Raw genomic sequence first — 19,197 nt, forward strand, 5'->3', positions numbered from 1 at the left:
CAGAGGGGAAGGAGGGGGGGGGCGGGGGCGAGAAGGAGAGGAGGCCGGGCTCAGCACTGGGCCTCTGCCCGTGTGGGCGGCATGTCGGCTCAGGGGCACAGAGGCTCTCACCAACTGTGCGCCAGGAAAACGCCAGCCACCTGGAGACAGGCCTCTCTTTCGACACGTCTACGAAGTAAGAGCGTTATGAGGGGAGCCGTTTGCTGCCTGGGGGCCACCGAGTCTGGGCCCGTCTCGCCTGCGCTACACACCACCGTGCAGCGGCGGGTCTGTGCCCGCTTCCGTGTGCGCGCAGGACTCCACCGCAGGAGCACGGCTGTCCCGGGCTCGGTGAGGGGCCGTGAAGACCGTCTTCACAGAGGCGGCTGAGGGCCGGGACCTGAGGGCGGCTCAGGGCTGGTGAACACGGGCGTGAAGCACGTTGGCAGCAACCCTCTGTCGCTGGTGCCCGCGGTGGCCTGCGCTGCACTGGGGTCATGCCGCCCCCGGCAGGAGTCAGAAGACTCCGCGATGGCGGTCTACTCACATGCACAGTCCATGCAGGAGGCAGCTGCTGAGAGCGTTCGGAGGCTTTGGGACAGAGCAGGGGAGGCTAACGAGGGGGACCTGGCCGGCCGAGAGCAGGCCGGGACCCAGAGGAGAAACTGCTTAAGAAAACACTCGAGACGTTAAAGAACAGTTAGTGACTTACTGAAACCACCGGCATTCACAACACTGAACAACAGGCTATGACTGAACTGCCTTTTGGTGCGTGAAGTAGTAAGATTCCTTGAGGACAGTGTGAGTTCGCCGGCAGCTCCTGGGTTTAGGTTAATACACACGTTAGTTGGACCTTTGGCTACGGACGCACTAGGGAAAGAGGCAGTCACTGGGGGGGGGGGGGGGGGGGGGGGGGTCAGTATCTTAAGCAGTTTCGAGCAGACAGTAGCACTGGTTCAGATACAGAAGGTGGAAGGGAAGGCCCGCCTTCAGTCAGGGTCGCAGGGCTGGTTCCCAAAGCCTCCGAGGCCCCAGCTGCCCCACTTGCTCTACATCATCTAACTAGGAACAGTAAGGTAGGCACAGACCAAGCAGTTGGTAATACAGCTTGGCACGCAGACACCGGACGAGAGAGACTGCAGCAAGGGTTTCACGTGATCGTGTGTAATGTTCGTCCACACCTTAGTCTTCGACTTGGGGCTGCTTCCATTCTGCCCTTCCTCAGAGGCATCGTCACCCCGGCCAGAGTTCAGCCATCTTGTCTTCTCTCGTTGCTGCTTCTGAAAACTGTGTCTGAGAGGAGAGCAAGTGCCCGAATCACCGTCACTAGCAAAGGAGTAGCCTGTGACGCTAGCGGGAGCCTCCACGTCGCTGTATTTCTTAGACTTCTCTCTCAGAGCCGGGTATCGGTAAGGGTAGCCAGTTCTGTAACCCTAGAGACCAAGAGAGTGAAAGACAGTCACTAGTCCACGTCTCAACACAGAGCTCCTCAGGGAACGCTGTGTGGGATCCCTCAGAGGCTGCACGCAGGCACCTCCAACTCAACGACTGCACCCCAAGTACAAGCCCAACCTAAAGGCGAAGATGTTCACCAAAACAAAGGCCCTGCAAGCCAGCAGCAGCCCCACTGCTAACAGCCCCCACTGGAACCAACCAGAAGTCCGTCGGCAGGGGCGTGAGGCATGCTCACCATGGGCTGGGAAGCGGCACGAGAAGAACTCTCTGCCCCATGAACCTGAGGATGGTGCCGAGTGAGACACCAACGGGAAAGGGGGTGTTGCCTGATCCCATTACGGGGCTGGATGGTGTCACCCTTGAGCAGAGTAAGTGACTCTCAGAGGGGACGGGCCTTCTGAGGTGCTGGTGCTGGTTTCTGATTGGGTTTTGATTCCACCCAGTTTTTTAAACTAATAAACTGAATACTTAAATAGGTATACTCTCCTGTTTACTGTATTTCAATAAGTTTAAAATTTTTTAAAACCTGGCTTACTTGCTGTTGGCGACAATACAGACTTTACTCATCAACCTACCGAATGCTGAGGTCACAGTTTAGACGCCATGATAAACTCCAGGGAGGACCAAACAAGCAAGCCTCGTGGCAACTGGTTCTGACAAGATGACTGTCCCACTGACACTAACCTCACATTCAGTTCAACCCTGACTCTGCCTCGTAGCCATTCAATCTGCTCTGCCACCCGCCCCGCCCCCACCACTACCACCCCCGCCCCCCCCCCCCCCCCCCCCGGTGCAGGACCAGCCTATTTGCTGGTCCCACAGGCAGCATCCCCAAGGCAAGGGTGGGTATCAGCCCTCCTGTCTGTGTGTAGCTTGGTGATGCGCATGGCCCGCCTCCTGAAGTGCCCTCCCTGCTGGACTGTGGACGGGCCCTGTGCCTGGCTTCTCACCAGTGGAACTGGCAGTGATGGGGTGCGGTAGATGAGTGTGGTGCCCATCCTGAGTCTCTGTGCACTACGGTCTGAGGAAGCAAGCTGCCTTGGCCACTACAGATGGAAGAAAATGGACTCTGACCACCACCTGAGAGCCTGGCAGTGGGGCCTCCCCCCGCTGAGCCTGCCAAGAACCCGGCCCAGCTGACCCCGACTGCTGGCAGCCTGTGAGCTCAGCTGCCCCTGCACTGTGGACCCACAGCCTCGCATCTGGACCAAGTCCTTCCCGGCTGCTTCACGGGGAGCCAGAGGTTGGGGCTGCAAGGAGTGCAGGGCGGTCAGGAGGCAGGCCGGTGCCGCTGGCCGATAAGCCAGAAACATGCACTTCCTCAGTCCAGGGATTCCCCTCCCTGTGGGTGCTGCTTCCTTGTGCGGGGCCACCTTCATGACCAACCATCCTTTAACACGTTAAGAAAAGGACGGCAGTAGTCCCTGCGCTGCTGCTGCCTCCTCCTCAGTCCTTGGGAAGAGGCGATGCTGCCATTTCCCACTCGGAGATGCTCACGCTCGGCCGAGGCTAACACGATGACTCAGCCAGGAAGACCCCCCTCGGAAAACACCGTGCTTATTCATCACACGTCCTCTTGCTCGGACGGCCAGGACGGAGGCATCTCCAGGCCTCAGGATAAACCACCAGGCCTCCACACAATTCTACCCTCCCAGCGTGTGGGTTTGGTCTTTATTCTTCCCTTTAAATGCCGTGAAACCAAAATTAGAGGTAATATACACAGACCTCAGACCTATTATATGGCTTAGTTAAAAATATGGATTCCTGCCTGGCTGGTGTGGCTCAGTGACTGAGCATCGACCCACGCACCAGGAGGTCACCAGTTCGATTCCCAGTCAGGACACATGCCTGGGTTGTGGGCTCGATCCCTAGTCGGGGGCATGCAGAAGCAGCTGATCAATGTTGATGCTTCTCCCTCATCGATGTTTCTACCTCTCCCCCTAAGTCAATAAAAACATTTAAGAAAAAAAAAAAAATGGATTCCTTTCTTCCTTGAGAAACTGGCACTGTATCTTGCTTTTGTGGGATTTAGCATTTCTTCTGTGTGTGCTGAAATGAACTCTCACAGTGTGAGGATCTCTAGCTGCTCTCTAACCTATTCAATGACTAGCAAACATATGACTGATGAGGATGCTAACTGAATCCTGGACTGTGATCAGTGGTCGCTGTCCAGTTTATTTCTTATACAGCACAGGGCCTGCTACTATCAGAAACAGCCACAGATCCGCCCGTAAGAAAGCACTGAAAGCCTTGCGGTGCTGAATGGTCCACAGCTCAGCCTCTCATCCTCTAGCTTCCTCCCCTATCAAATCAGAGTTACTGATTTTCTTCTCCATTTTCCAGAATGTACTGAGTGCACAAGATGGGTGGCTGCTGTTCTCCATTCTTGTCCTCTCTCCTGTTCTCCACTTACTTTTAGGCACAAGAGAGTGAAACGTCCAAGTGTTTGCCAGGAGGAGAGAAGGGCTATAGGACTGGGCCACCTCAGCCCCGGGGGGTGTCTGACTCCGGTGCTGCCACCTGGGCCACCGCTGCCCCGCGCTCAAGCCCTCTCCAGCTGCCTTTCCTGAGGCTGCACACCCCTGGCCTGCCGCCTGACTCCAACGTCCTTCCATCTCCTCGGTGAGCGGTTCCCTGTCCTGCTTCCTTGACCAACCCTGGCCCATGAGTCTCTGCCTGCAGCTCTTGGCGTGCTGCCAGGGCGCAGAGCGCAGTGCTGGGCTGCACCTCCCTGACTAAGGCAAGAGCCATGTCCTGTTCATGGCTACAGGCTCAAGAGCAGATGGTCAGTTAGTGCAAACCATCTTCACTGAGCACTGAATTCAGAAGTTAAGGAAGACTCTGCCCACTGCTCCCTCTCTGACCAAACCCACTCTTGTGAACACAGCCCCTGGGCACGCCCTGAATCAGATCCATGAATTCTTTGTTTTCCACAATCTTCAGGAAAGGTAACCCTCTTGCAGCCACCCGTCCCATGTGCGGCCTCTTCCAAAGGTCAGACCGTCTTAAGTGAGGCTGGACAGTGTCCCAGTGGGGCTGGGACACACCCACACAAGGACTGCAGCCCTTCCCAGCGTCCCTTGTCCCACACGGCAGGACAGGTCCTCACGCCTACCAGTAGGAAGGGCATCTGAGAGGTGACAGCACAGCATGAAAGGGCCCCTCACAGAGCCATCTGCCTTACAATGTGGCGGCTCCGACCCTACAGACTTGTTCTGAGTAATTAAAGACCATGTCAAAGGCAGAGGCGGACCTGGAGGCACGTTCCCATCCCCACCGCTCTCTTCAGTGCTGCTGCAGCCTCTGCTGTGATGCCCACCTTCGCCCAGCTCAGCCTGTCGCGTTTCTACCTGTCCTATGAGGTCATTTCCAAGTGCCATCTTCTACCTGAAGTGCTCTCCCTGATCTGTGAAAAAGGGTGAAGGCCTTCACGGAAACCCCACATACTAGTGGACCACATCCTGCCCTGTCCACGCAGAACCCCTATCAGGCCAGAGCAGCCCCCGCCCTGCCCCACTGCGTCTGGGCTCAGGCCCCTGCAGTCAAGGCGAGGCACACAGTGAATCAGCAGCAAATGTCTGTGGAACAGTAATTGGCCTCCAAACACCTAGAATTTCCTGTTAACACCAACAACACAATCCTTGCCAACTGCTTTCAAAGCCCCCTGCAGAGTGTGAGTGTGGGAGGAAGGCGCTGAGCCACCCTCCGCCCAGAGCTGGTTACCCAGCAGCCTGCAGTAGAGGAGGGCGAGTCCGTGCTTCTGTCCCCACAGGCCCCAACAAGATTATCTTTAAAAAACAAAGAAGTTCTCACTCTACTTTATGGTGATTTAGCTTAGAAGTGCTGCTGGGTGATTCTTCAGGAGCAAGTGCTCAGATGCTGCATGAGGACAGCAACTCCACAACACTACCTCACTGGTGCCCAATCACCCACACACCTGAGCTTTAGGACACCGTTATCACGCAGTGGTAGCCACGTCCTTACCAGGTTATCGAGCATCCGCATGAGGGCTTCAAACTCCTGCTCGCCGATGAGCCACTTGGGAGGCGAGGCGGTGCTCTCCCCTGCCGGGGCCCCCGGGGAACGGGATTTGGCTTTGTACTTCCCCGGATCCAGGAGGACTAAGTTGTCTGGCCCTCCTGCACTGGCCAGAGTTCGAACCTTTTCAAAACAAGCAAACATTACAGTCTGAGCTCCTTAATGAGAGCACAGGTGACTGTGGGAGATCACGTACACAGAGATGTCAAACCCCTAAGTGTAAGAATGAGAAATGTAGAATGGACAGTGATAGACTAATCACGAGGTTATGTTCAGCCCTGGCCAGGTAGCTCAGTAGGTTAGAGCATCACCTCGATACATCAAGGTGGTGGGTTCTATTCCCAGTCAGGGCACATACCAGAATCAGCCAACGAATACATAAATAAGTGGAACAACAAGTCCATCTCTCTCTCTCTCTCTCTCTCTCAATCAAGCAATCAATAAATATTTTTAATGAATACATAAACCCATAATAAATTTTTAAAAACAAGGTTATTTTCAGAAGTTTTTCTTTAGCCTGACAAAAACACTGGGCCCACCTACTTGGAGGAGAAATGTAAACTACTTCTCAAGAGCATAAGAAGCAGGATGGGGAGGAAGGCATGGCTGCACAGACGCAGGTCAGGAGAACAAACTTGGGGCTGGGCAGCACTTGCCACCAAGTGGCTTAAGTGGCACGTACGGCCGTGAGACTATGGCAAGTTTCTAGCTCTCTGCACCTGTTTTTTCAGAAGGAATGCCACGAGGGTCAAATGAACCCCATGTAATAACATACGTAACGCACCTGATACAGGGGTTGGCACACACTGTATCCACAGTACTCCATAAATAAAAACTACCATTTGCCAAACTAAATCAGTGAAATGGCATCTGCCCTGTTCAATTTCCAAATCCGTGAGCTCAGAGTTGGCAGAGACTGCTCCAAGACTCCCCCTGCCAACCAGCATCAGAGGTTCTGGGAACCTGCAAACCCGAGACCCCCGCAGACGGCATGCAGCACCGACCTGGATCTCACATGCAACCACGAGGTTGTGGATGTAGTAGAAGGCCTCCTCGACGCTCTCTCCGACGGACACCAGCCCATGGTTCCGGAGAATGAGGACCTGAGGGGAACACGAGAGCTCCATGGAGCTAAAGACACTAATGCTTTCTCTCTCTCCTCTTCCCTCCATAATTTAAATGCCAGGTTACATGCCTACTGACCTTGCTTTTAGGACCCAAATTTTTCTGGATTAAAACCTTTTCCTCTTCATCAACCAAAATCCCATGGTAATCATGATAAGCCACCTCTCCAAGGGAAAGTGCCTCCGGGGAGATGGGCAAGAGCCCACATTTCATCGCAGAGACCTGGAGAACAAGCAGTCACACTGAGCGAAAGCCCTCGCTGACGATGACAGGGTAAGTCTCTCCTCGAAGAAATACAAAAGGGGAACAGAGCTAACTTTGTTCTCTTCTCAGAAATAAATGAACCCATGAGCTTAAAAAAAATTACTCTGGGGCTTAGTGCAATGCACAGTTAGCAATGCAGACTCTCACTCAGCTGGGAGAGCCCAAGAGGAAGCCCACATTTCTCTGGATTTCTCCACACTGATGCTAATGCTCTGGGAGCTCAGACTGGATGACAAGTGAGCCCCGGATCTGTGAGGACAGGCAACGGCCTCCTCTGAATGCACCAGAGAGCATGGCAGTGCTCTAGGGCTGTGTGCACAGGTTAGACTGCAGGTGGGACCAAAACACCTGAAAATCAGATCAAAGCAAATTTGTAAAAGTTGAGGATAATTATACTGTACAATTTCTTTACATTTATTCAGGTAAAAAAACAACAACATCTAAACCCTGCAGGTGTTGCTCAGTGGTTGAGCATCAACCTATGAATCAGGAGGTGGTTGTTCAATTCCTGGTTAGCACATGGCTGGGTTGTGGGCTCAATGCCCAGCAGGGGGCGTGCAGGAGGCAGCTGATCAATGATTCTCTCTCATCATTGATGTTTCTATCTCCCTCTCCCTTCCTCTCTAAAATCAATAAAAATATATAAAAAGACAATACCACAAAAAAGGCAATATAATATTTAATTCCTTTCACAGTATCAGCTTTAAGAAATTTCCTTACCTACAAGAAGAAATTTCCTTACAAAGTAAACTTTTGATAGTTTTTGAAACAAATTACATGCTAGCTGCTTATAGCCATATTCTCAAAGATACCTCTCCAATGGTTCTTGGGTTTTAAGAAAAAATCACATCCTTCAGAGAATGTGATACTTAATAAAACTGATGTTGACATCAAGAACCACATATTCGAAGTCAAATAAACCAGGTCACTCACTCACCTAAACAAACCAACATGCATGACATTAAAACATCAAGAGATTAAAAATCAAGCCCTAGCCAGTTTGGCTTAGCATCAGCCCTCGGACTGAAGGGTCCCAGGTTCGATTCTGGTCAAGAGCATGGACCTCGGTTGCAGGCTGGATCCTCCTGCGCCGAGGGGGAGGAGGGGGGAGGAAGGGGTGTGCAGGAGGCAACTAGTCGATGTTTCTCTCTCTGCGTCTCTCCCCCTCCCTTCCACTCTCTCTAAAAATCAATGGAAAAATATCCTCAGGTGAGGATGAACAAAAATAAAAAATAAATTTAAAAAAGATATTAAAATTCAGCATTACTGAATCAATTAGATCATCTATCGTACAAACAGGCCCATGAAGTCACTAAAGTATGAGACTGGTGATAAAAAGCCAATTCTAGACAGTGTTTCGTTTTCACATGACTGTCCCTGCACCTGGAATGCTCATTTTCAATCCGAGAGGTCTGGGCTTTGTCAGGGTAATCCGCGCACACAGCAGGACGCAGCTGGGTGACGGGCTGGGCAGGCCTCTGGGGGGCTGTGGGCTTGGAGGCCTGCTCTCCACAGCCGGCACTACTGTGCCCTCCTGCCCCAAATGCCTGCCTTCTTCTGACTTCCCTAGTCATGATGCAGCCTGGGTTCCGGGGGCTCCTCCCCGACAGCCCATCAGCACCCTCCAGGCCCTCGAGTCCCACTAACCCTTTCCTGAGCCCACAGCACCCTTACTTACCACCCATCCTGCCTTCCCTCTTCTCAAAGGCTCTGTAAGTTCACTGCTGTCCTGCACTTCCCAACAGTGTTCAGCACACTGACATCTGACCTCCACTGCCAACACGCTCTAACTTTCTAATATGGAAGTCTAATGGGCATTTCAGACCCCTTAAAAGAAAAAACGTACTTTAAGAAAGTCAAACTTAGTGAGTAAAAAAATATTTTAATCCAACTAAGTTAGGTCTAAGGACTTATTTGCAACAAGAGGCACTTCCAGGGAAATGTGCAGAGCCTCTCACTAAACAACTACAAACTGCAGGGGGAGTGCGAGGCCACTCACCGCGGCCCCTGCCGGCGTGTGAATATGGACCACACACTTCACGTCCGGCCGCGCAGCATAGATCGCCGAGTGCAGCGTGAAGCCAGCCTGATTGACTCCTAGGTTAGTGCTCCCACGGTCTACAACATCTCCTTGCAGATTGATTTTCACCTGAAAACGAGGAAACAAAACTTATCAATGTCAAAAGGACTTCCAATTACCCTAACTAAAAATTATTTAAACCAAATGTTAGTGTTTATAACTACTTTTAAAGGTTTTTCTTTGAGTTAATCACGCAAAACACTAGTTTCTCTTCTTCCTTAGGTTTCCTATGTCTAACAGGATTAGAAGGGGTTTAATTAAGTAACGTGACCTCCACAGTCATGACGCCCGAGAGAGAAAGGACATTCTTACCAAACTGGATGCAGTCACTTCACTGTAGAGAAGCCCAAAAGGTACAATGAGGAAGTGTTCCTGCTCGGAGCTCACTCTGGTCTGTGGGGACATGACAGAGTTAGAGCAAAATTCAACTGAAATTATTTGTATCTCTTTGAGGCCACAAACTCACAGGCTTAGCGAACATCTATACAATATAGAGCTGTTACTGCAGTTATGTGTCACGTACATGAAGTGCAGCTTGGTCACATTCATGGTAATTGACCAATGGCATGCACAAAGACGGTCACTCCTCAGGTAATGATAATGAAAACTAAAGCTCACTTTCTAAAAGTCAAACAGATTTGTCTTTAGAACGCAAAACCTGCAGGACAACAAACAATCACAAAACCACACGTAGGAGAGCGCTGCCTTGCTGCCTGAGCACGCTCAGAGCCCCTGTTGGTGTACAACATTCCCTCAGATCGATGTTGGGTGACTGAGCCATTTCCCACCTACTGTTTGACTCTAAAAATGTTTCATTATTGTCCTACCTGGCTTGGCTCAGTGGATAGAGCATCGGCCTGTAAACTGAAAGGTCCCAGGTTTGATTCTGATCAAGAGCACGTACCTCGGTTGCAGGCTCCTCGCCGGCCTAGGCCCTGATTGGGGCATGTGCGGGAGGCAACAAATCAATGTGTTTCTCTCACATCGATATTTCTCTCTGTCTTTCCCTCTCTCTTCTACGCTCTCTAAAAGTCAATGGAAAAATATCCTCGAATGAGGATTAAAATAAAAAAGAGAGAGAAAAATAAATTAAAATTAAACATATATTATTATAGACAAGGCTATAGTAAATATATTTGTGTATCGTGCTTTCTTCTTTCACTTAGCTCCTTAACATTATTTCTAAGAGTGTGCTTAACAGATCTACATATTTTAGTGGGAAAATCTTATAATACAATTTTCTGAGTCTGAAGCAAAGAGAAAGTGCTAAATACAGATGTAGAGTAACAATGGGAAAAGAACATTTCAGTCACTTTTCTGGTCCCCGGTGGAGGAGTGCCGGCTTTCCTGCATGTCCTCCCACACGACGAATGCCCCTTCTGTGTACAAGGAACAAACTCTAAGGTCACACATCTTCAGGTTACTCACTGGAAATCAGTATCTCTGGCAAAGACAGGCACCCCACCCCAGAAGCACAGTGCGCTGGTCACAAAGTGGGCTCCACGCCATCTTGGAGCTGAGCCGAGATGAATTAAGGGATGGAAAAACCCTGCATCAGCCAACTGCCACCAAGAGAGGAAACCCAGCCCATACGCCAATTGGGCCACCCTGTCTCTTGACACCAACGCTTCTTTAAATCCAATGCGATCTTAAAACAGATCTAATTCAGACAAGTGTCCCTAACCTTCTAACACCTGTTAGCATTTCTCAGTCTCTTTAGCAGAAAATCCCATGGTACTTGTTCAAAGAAAGGGCACAATGACCTGTTAGCACCTTTGATCACACTGATAAATACTGCTAATAGTTCTTTTCTGTTAAGTGTCTATATGAGAACACCTACATTGTAACAAAAAAGGATGCCATAAATAATTTAAAAACACAAACTTTCCTCCTCAAAGATTCTCTAGTTCACAAGATAAAGGAAATGTTCTGGTAACTTCAATTTAATTTTTACTCAGTATTTAGTCCCAAAGTCCCAAATAATTAAGGGGGGAGGGGAGACACAAACAATTGAAGCAATTCAACCTTCTTTACATAGCATTCATAACAGGACTAGTGATAAACATTTTTAAACTTCCAAAGAATGAGACGATGTTATTAAAGCTAAGGATTACATTTCCTGTTATAGCTGTACCATTTCACATTACATCTCTACACGATGCCAGCCACTGTCACGCAGACACAGGAACAGAGCTGGCAGCTGTGGAGGGCTAACTGGACCCACTGACGAACCATCAAAAGGCCCATGGAGTTCTGGGGGACAGTCTAACTGCGATAGACTTTCAGCTCAGCTGGGGGTTTCACGCAGTCGTTCACCCGAGAGTACGTGTGCGTCGACTCGGTGCCCAGCACAATTCCTGCCCCTGGGCACACACAGCACAAGACACACAGGGACTCCCTTCAAGGGGCGCATACAGACCGAGGGCAGGTGTGGACGACGGACACAAATGTAAACTATGGCTGAGGTCACTGCTACGGGGAGAAACGAAGAGGACGAGTTGGGAGGGGTGACATTCTACAAACATGACAGTGTGGACACGACAGGGTCAGGTTTGCATTTGGAAAGTTCACTTTAGGGCCACATGGAGAACAGGCGGGAGGGTAATTGGTCTCTCTGGCAAAGACCCATACCCCATCCCCGAAGCACAGGGCACTGGTGACAAGGTGGGCTCCAGACCACCACCTCCAAGACTCAGCGTTCCTTAAGTCCAGATTGGAGCTGAACTAAACACCACAGGTCCAGTCCACATGTAAAAAACATCTCCGTGTGTGTGTGTGTGTGTGTGTGTGTGTGTGTGTGTGTGCGCATGCGCGCGTTGAGTAGGAAAAAAGCTAAATGGCTGCTAACACTGTCTCAGGGGAGAGAAGAGCAGTGACGGTTACAACTCTTCAGACACCTGTGTAAGGAACACTTGTCACTATCAGCAGCAACTGGATTAGTAATTTAAAATATCCAATAAAAAAATAAATGAAAAAACAAAGATTGGAACAAGTTTAAAAATCAAAGGAAGGAAACAATTAAAGAGGCTACCTCCACAGGAGAGAAAAACAACAAACCAACCCCCGACAGTGCCCTGAGAAGCGAACGCGGCAAGAAGGGAATGCAATTCCAAGGCAGGAGGTCGTGTCTGGGCAGAGACAGGGACACTGAAGCGGGGGTCAGGAGTAGAGAGTGGGTTCAGCAAGGAGTTCCCATCTTCTCTGTGACACCACAGGGTCACCTGCTGGGTGAAGGAGGTCAGGAATTTCAGAGAGGAAAGCACAGGGAACGTAAGTGAGCTTATGAGAGATGGCTGCCTCCAGCTGCCAGGCAGTGGGGGGTCCCCTGGAGACCCGGTTGCAAATGTATGGAGATGGCCAGGGGCTCTGCTGTGAAGCTCTCTGCAGGCAGACCTGGCTGCTCAGGTCCGGGGAGGGAGAGGACGGTGCTGACAAAGGGCTCCTGAAACGATGGACCCTGAACCCCAGCTTGACAGCACGGGGAGCACAGAGGGCAGACGGACTGGCTGTAGAAGGGAAGACCCACAGAGGCAGGGCCTGTTTCATTCAGTGATGGAACCCAAAGTGAGAACAACGCTTCGTACAGAACAATAAATGCTTACAGCAGATGCCCAGTAAATAATGACTGTCAGAATGAAGTGAAGAAAACAAAGGTCCTGATAATGTCGAAAAATGGCTAAAACTAGAGTAGCTAAAGAAGTAAAACAAGAGATGGGAAGAAAATAGCTCCAGACTCAGGTTTTTAAGCATAAAAAGATTTTTAAAACTGCCTGCATTTGGCAAACACTCATTTATGAAGTCAGCACGCAAGAGAGGAGTTCTAAAGAATCACTGTTCTCATCATTTTCATTCAAACTGGCGAGTCCTCAGATTACTGGCTCTGCCATCAGGACAGAGAAAGCTCTTCCAAGCTTTACTTCAGCTCAGTGGCTCCCCCTCCTCCCAAAGAGAAGAGGTGGGAGCAGACCCATGCCAGTCATTCACCAGCCAGTGCCTATCTCCCCCAGTACTCACGGTGATATGATTGTAGATCAGCTGAGACCACCCGAAGAGATCGGCCAGTCGGTAAAATGCCGCCAGCTTACACCGCAGTAACTTCTCCCCTTTGTCATAGGCAATAGAATCAGATCCTCTAAGGTCGTTCACAGGAGTTACCATACCAAGACCTGAAATAAAGAAGTACAAAGTGCAAAGATTTAATATGTCTTACCAAAAGTAAATCAAATAATAACAGTTCTGAGATGTTAATCTTCCATACTACACCATGAGGTCAGTCTCAAAAACTCAAAGACAATTTCATAAAGACCGTATTCCCCAACATTAATACAATCAAGTTGAAATCAATTAACAAAAAGGTAGCAAAATAGGTAGGATGCAATAAAGCAAAGCTCAGAAGGAAAGTTACAGTATTAAACATTTATTTTTAAAAACGGGTTTTTTTTTTAATAATCTAGGTTTCTACCTTATGAAACTAGAAAGAGTAAATTAAATCCAAGATGAAAAGAAAATAGGAATAATAAAAGTAAAAGCAGATCTCAAACAGAAAAATAATAGGGTAAATCACTGTCTTGAGATTAAAAATGAAATAAAATAATGAAAACAAAATAAAATACGCCTCCAGGCTCATCAACAAAACACAGCCACGATATCAATGACCAGTGTGAGGAAGTGGAGAGGGGCCATCACTACACATCTTTCAGACATTGAAAGAATAAAGGCCCTGGTTGGTGTGGTTCCGTTGGATGGGTGTCGCCCGGTGCACCAAAGGGTTACCGGTTGATTTCCAATCGAGGCGCATGCCTGGGTTTCAGGCTCAATCTCCAGCAGGGGCGTGTAGGAGGCAGCCAATTGATGTTTCTCCCTCATCAATGTTTCTATCTCTCTTTCCCTCTCCCTTCCTTTTTCTAAAATCAAAAACATTTTTAAAAAATAAAAATAAAAAAGGATAAAGGGGTAATATGAACAACTATGCCAGCAAATTTTTTAACTTAGATAAAATAGACAAATTGCTTACGAGACACAAGCTACAAAGCTCACTCAGTAAGAAACAGATATTCTGAGTAGCCCTATTTCCAGGCCAAATGACTTCACTGTGAATTCTATCACACGTTTAAGAAATAATAATACTAGTTCTACACAAACTCTTCCAGAGCACTTTCCAACTGATTCTGCCTGGCCCAGCATTACCTTGACACCAAACCACACAAAGACATGACATTACAAGAAAAAGACAGACCAATACTTCTCATGAACATAGGACTAAAAATTACTTAACAAAAGTTTAGCAAATAATCCAGCAATACATGAAAAGAACACATCATGACTAGGGGGAGTTATCTCAAGAATGCAAGGTTAGTTCAGCATTCAGAAACCAATCAATATAATTTACCATATCAAACTAAAGAGGAAAACCAGGAATCATTTTAGTAGATGCAGAACAAGCATGTCAACATCCATTCAAGATAAAGGCTCTCAGCAAATCAGAAACAGAAGGGAACATCCTCAACTCGATAGGAGCATCTGCACAGCTGGCCACCACCATCAGACCTCATGAGGAAAGGGGGAGTGCCTCCTCAGGTCAGGAACAAAACCGTGTTTTAGAAGATTTTTCAAAAGATGGTGGCAGTAGCAGTATAGTTTTTGAATCTTCTTAAATCTCTATCCCAACCCCACACAAAAACTAACTGGAGCAACATGGGATAACAAAACCAAACCCCAAAGATGATTTCTACGACACACGAGGTAAGGACAAAGTGAGCCCGTGAACCAGAAAACAGAAGGGGCCGGGTTGTCGCAGGCAGAACGCATATTATCAGCATGGACCATGTGTCAAACCTGAGACTCCCAAAAGAACCAACAAGAACTCACCTGGGCCCTACCTGGTTTGACTCAGAGGATAGAGCATTGGACTGAGGACTAAAGGGTTCAGGGTTCGATTGTGGTCAAGGGCACATACCTACCTTGCAGGCTTGTCCCCCGGCCCTGGTCAGGGTGCGTGCAGGAGGCAACCAATCAATGTGTCTCTCTCGCATCAATGTTTCTCTCATTGTCTCTCCCCGTCCCTTCAACTCTTTTAAAACATCACTGGGAAATATCCTCAATAAATAAGTAAATAATAAAAGAACTCATTAGGAAGCTCAGAGGGCCAGGCTCAGAAGGGCAGCTGAAATCAGAAGGAGCTCCGCACGCTTTCGTCCACGCTACCCACAACTGTCTTTCAGGACAAAGTCTCACACTAAGAAATTCGTAGAAAATCAAAACCCAAACTGAGTACCACAGACCATCAAGAAAAGAGAAGAGAAGAGAAGAGAAGGAAAACACGGTCCGGATAAAAGCACTGGAGGGAGCAGAACCAGATTTCATTCAATCAGCTGCCATTTTTCAGCACTTCACAAACACAAAACAAGAGGGAGCTCTAGAGCCATGACTTTGGAAAAACTTTCCTGAAAACTAATTTCATGTAAAAACAAATAAAAAAATAGCATGCTCACACCATACAAAAAGGGCAGAATCACATCCCTACAGACAACGAAAGCACACAAGAAGACACGTCCACAAAACAGGTGAAAATGATAACCTATTATTTCATAACAAGGTAGAGAAAGGCATTAATAACGAAAGTGAAAAAAACAACATTTAATACCATTAGGAAAATAAATAAATAAATAAATAAATAATAATTTTAAAAATAATTTGCTAGACAGAAAGTTGGAGAAAAATTAAAAATGATTTTTTTTAGATCAAGGAAATGAAAGGGATAAAAAGGATTTGAGGAAAAGGACAATTATAAAAGACAAACCAAGAAAATCCACTATGCACATAACAAAAGCAAAGCAACAAAATACATACTAAACACCAATTCAAGAAAATATAGCTAAAATAGCGCTGGCCAGTATCGCTCAGAGATTAGAGAATCAGCCCTTGCACTGAAGGGTCATGGATTCGATTCCTGGTCAAGGGCAAGTACCTGGGTTCAGGTTTGATCCCTGTTTCAGCCGGGGCTTGTGCAGGAGGTAACCAATCCTGTGGGTTGTGGGCTCGATCCCCAGCAGGGGGCATGCAGGAGGCAGCTGATCCATGTGGATGACTTGATGTTTCTCTCTCCCTCTCCCACCCTCTCTCTCTAAAAATCAATAAAAACAGCCCTACCCAGTTTGGCTCGGTGGATAGAGCATCGGCCTGCGGACTGAGGGGTCCCAGGTTCAATTCCGGTCAAGGGCACGTGCCCGAGTTGCGACTCGATCCCCAGTGGGGGGGAGTATGCGGGGGGGGGGGGCAGCCAATTAATGATGCTCTCTCATCGTTTATGTTTCTATCTCTTTCTCCCTCTTCCTTCCTCTCTTAAATCAATAAAAATATTTTTAAATAAATAAATAAATAAATAAAAATCAATAAAAACATATTTTTTAAAAAAGAGGTTAATAGTGAAGAGGGTGGCTGACTGGTAAATCTCTGTTTATACCTGTGTGGTGGTTATAAAGGTGTTCATCTTAAAGTCATGTGTGAGTTATACATCATTTGTTCTATGCCATCTATATATGTTATACTTTACAAAAACGGTTAAAATTTGTTTCTAAGTTTAGATTTCTTTCTCCCTTTCTTTTTGTGGTATGACATTCTTAAAATAAAATTTCCTTTACCTCTGATTAGAAGACAATATGCAAGTAACTATATAACATTCTTTTCTTATCAAATTCATATGAAATGTCACTGGACTCCATTAAGAATCCCTATGAAAACCTTACTTAATACTATTTGACCTCAAGAGGGAGGTTTGAGTTAGTAAATTAAATGTCTCTAGAAGTTAGTGAGATATGACTCTGGTGAATGTCAGTCCACCTCTAAAAACACCATGGAACAGACAGGTAACAGCAAATGCCAGGCGACCTAACGGAAACCAAGACCTGGTGCTGGTCACTCAGAAGCAGACCATCCACGGACCCACCAGAGCCTGACCCAGGCTCAGTACACAGGGGTCACATTAGCTGACGCTCCAGTGACCCTGGGCTCCACCTTTGACAACTAATCATTCTTTGCTCACATTCTCACATGCACCCAATAAATCCAACATTTTCCCTCTGGCTTTCTGTTGGAATTCTTCTGTTTCTCACTTATTTGCAAGCAGCAGTGAGGAATGGTGGGTAAGAAACGTTGGCCTGACTGAAATGAGTTCAGGCATAATCAATGTGCTACCTACAACCAATATTTCTGCTCAGTTTAATTCACACAGGGTCTGAAAAGCCACATAAAAAGTCATGTGGCCCAGCTGGTGTGGCTCACTGGTTAAGTGTCGACTTATGAACCAGGAGGTTACTGTTCGATTCCCGGTCAGAGTACAAGCCCAGGTTGCAGGCTCGATCCCCAGTAGGGGGCGTACAAGAGACAGTCAATCAATGATTCTCTCTCATCATTGATATTTCCATCTCTCCCCCTCTCCCTTCCTCTCTGAAATCTATCAATCTATGTATATATAAACGTCATCTGCCTGAAAAATAAGTCTCACTGGCTCATAAAAGAGGGAGCCCTCTACATTCAAGACATTTTCAGGCTTACAGCCTATTTTTTACTAAAACACATTAGTTTTCAAAAAATTCGATTCTATATGTTACATGTATTTCAGGAAATTTTTCCTGGGAAATGACAGCACGTACAGTCAGGAGGTACTCACTCATGTTCAAGGCAGCCATTCCTCCTTGGGGGGCCGCCGGGTAGACACTCGGCGCGTTTGTGGTCATAAAGTCTGCAATCTGCTGTAACGCCAGCAGGCCGGTGGGGTTTTTCCCCTTCTTAAACTGTTCCTGTATCATTGACTCCAACTCTTCACAGAAAGCCTAGGAAACGGTAAATTCCAACAGTGAGTCACCATTTCCTTTGTGTTTCTGGACAAGGCAAGGGTAACTTTCACGCAGACTGAGTTGCTGTTTGTTTCCATCCAGTCCTAGGGAGGTGGGCAGACACTCTCATATATAACTACTTGAAGCACAAATTGGTACATTCTTTCTGGCAGGAATTTAACAATATAAAAGCTTAAACATTCGGGCAGGCATCCTATTCCTAGGAGTCCTTTCTAAGGAAAACCTAGGGATGTGCTCAAGGTTTATCTGTAAGGATGTTCACCGCAGCAGTACGGACAGAAGGCAAAACAGGTGTGTCCACAGGTGGAAGTGCAGAAGACTAATGAGATGCACGGCCCCACCTGACCAGCAGCTGCCAACCTTTCGGACCTCACGGACCACAGTTGGCAACCGCTGCACCTGACAATGGAATGCTATGCACTTTCAACATGAAAGACCAAGTAAATGGCATAAATGTACTCTTGACATATATTTGAGTTAAAAGGTTATAAAGCAACACAACCAGTTCGTTTAAGAGCAGATGCATATGGAAACGTAGAAAGACTAAAAGTAATACATCAAAATGCTCACTGTAATTCTGTGACAGAATCACTAGTAATTTTCATGTTCTACTTTACGCTTCTCAGTATTTTCTTCATAATACAGTTTTTAAATTACTTTAAAGTTAAAAAAGAAACCCTAATATATTCATCCTTCATAAAATAATCCTAAATTAGGCAAAAAGGTTAATAAGTTGGGTTGATGGAAATTTTAACATGAAGTCACTACTGAAATACACATAACTTATAATTTCCTCAAAAATTATTAAAATAATTTTCACATATCCTATAAAGAAATAAATATTGTCAAATAATTATAAATAATATTTAATGTGAAAGTATGAGTTCACTGATTATCCAGACCAGAGTATAAGCACTCCAAGGGCTGCTGTATGGCTGGTTCTATGTTAACCTTACTTCTAGTCTCTCACTGCTTGAGCTGAAAAGATGGGTTGCGAAGGGACAGACTAAGTACACCTGTCACTTGAGGGAAGCAAACAAAAGCAAATGCAGTGGCATTAATTCAATGGCATAAAAGAATGCCAAGAGCCCCTGCCTACCACACCATGCTACCTAATGCCATCCATCATACTCTGTGGTAGTCGAGGGAGGGAAAAGCTGGCAGGGCCTTGGACTGCAAGGAAAAATGTATCACTGACACATGGTTCTGGGGCCACCTTTGATGGCAATGCCGACTGGAAGGATACAGATAGACATGCACAGCTGTAGGTAAAGAGAGACACAGACAGATGCCCTACTAAACCTCACCGAGTGTGCTGGGCACAGGGCATACAAAAGCTGAGTTCAACAGCTCCCTGCCCTCATGGGCCCTCAATCTGAAAAACCAATCTATTTCCATGGT

General features: G+C 47.3%; 1 protein-coding gene across 13 annotated transcripts in view; it reads right to left on the reverse strand.

Moving 5' to 3' along the window:
* The window catches only part of ADD1 (adducin 1), a 78,427-nt gene that overhangs the window by 10,816 nt on the left and 48,414 nt on the right, over nt 1-19,197 (reverse strand). For 8 of the 13 annotated variants that reach the window (XM_059676892.1, XM_059676855.1, XM_059676866.1 and 5 more), the window contains exons 3-10: nt 17,610-17,772; nt 12,956-13,107; nt 9,254-9,334; nt 8,861-9,010; nt 6,676-6,819; nt 6,477-6,575; nt 5,419-5,595; nt 1,068-1,412 (exon numbers count right to left, since the gene is read on the reverse strand). In XM_059676892.1, the coding sequence (XP_059532875.1) occupies nt 1,068-1,412; nt 5,419-5,595; nt 6,477-6,575; nt 6,676-6,819; nt 8,861-9,010; nt 9,254-9,334; nt 12,956-13,107; nt 17,610-17,772 (1,311 nt within the window). The remainder of the gene's footprint in view (nt 1-1,067; nt 1,413-5,418; nt 5,596-6,476; nt 6,576-6,675; nt 6,820-8,860; nt 9,011-9,253; nt 9,335-12,955; nt 13,108-17,609; nt 17,773-19,197) is intronic. The other 5 variants (XM_059676904.1, XM_059676901.1, XM_059676956.1 and 2 more) reach the window with 2 other exon arrangements.

This window comes from Myotis daubentonii, chromosome 1 (genome assembly GCF_963259705.1).
Source record: "Myotis daubentonii chromosome 1, mMyoDau2.1, whole genome shotgun sequence".
NCBI lineage: Eukaryota > Metazoa > Chordata > Mammalia > Chiroptera > Vespertilionidae > Myotis > Myotis daubentonii.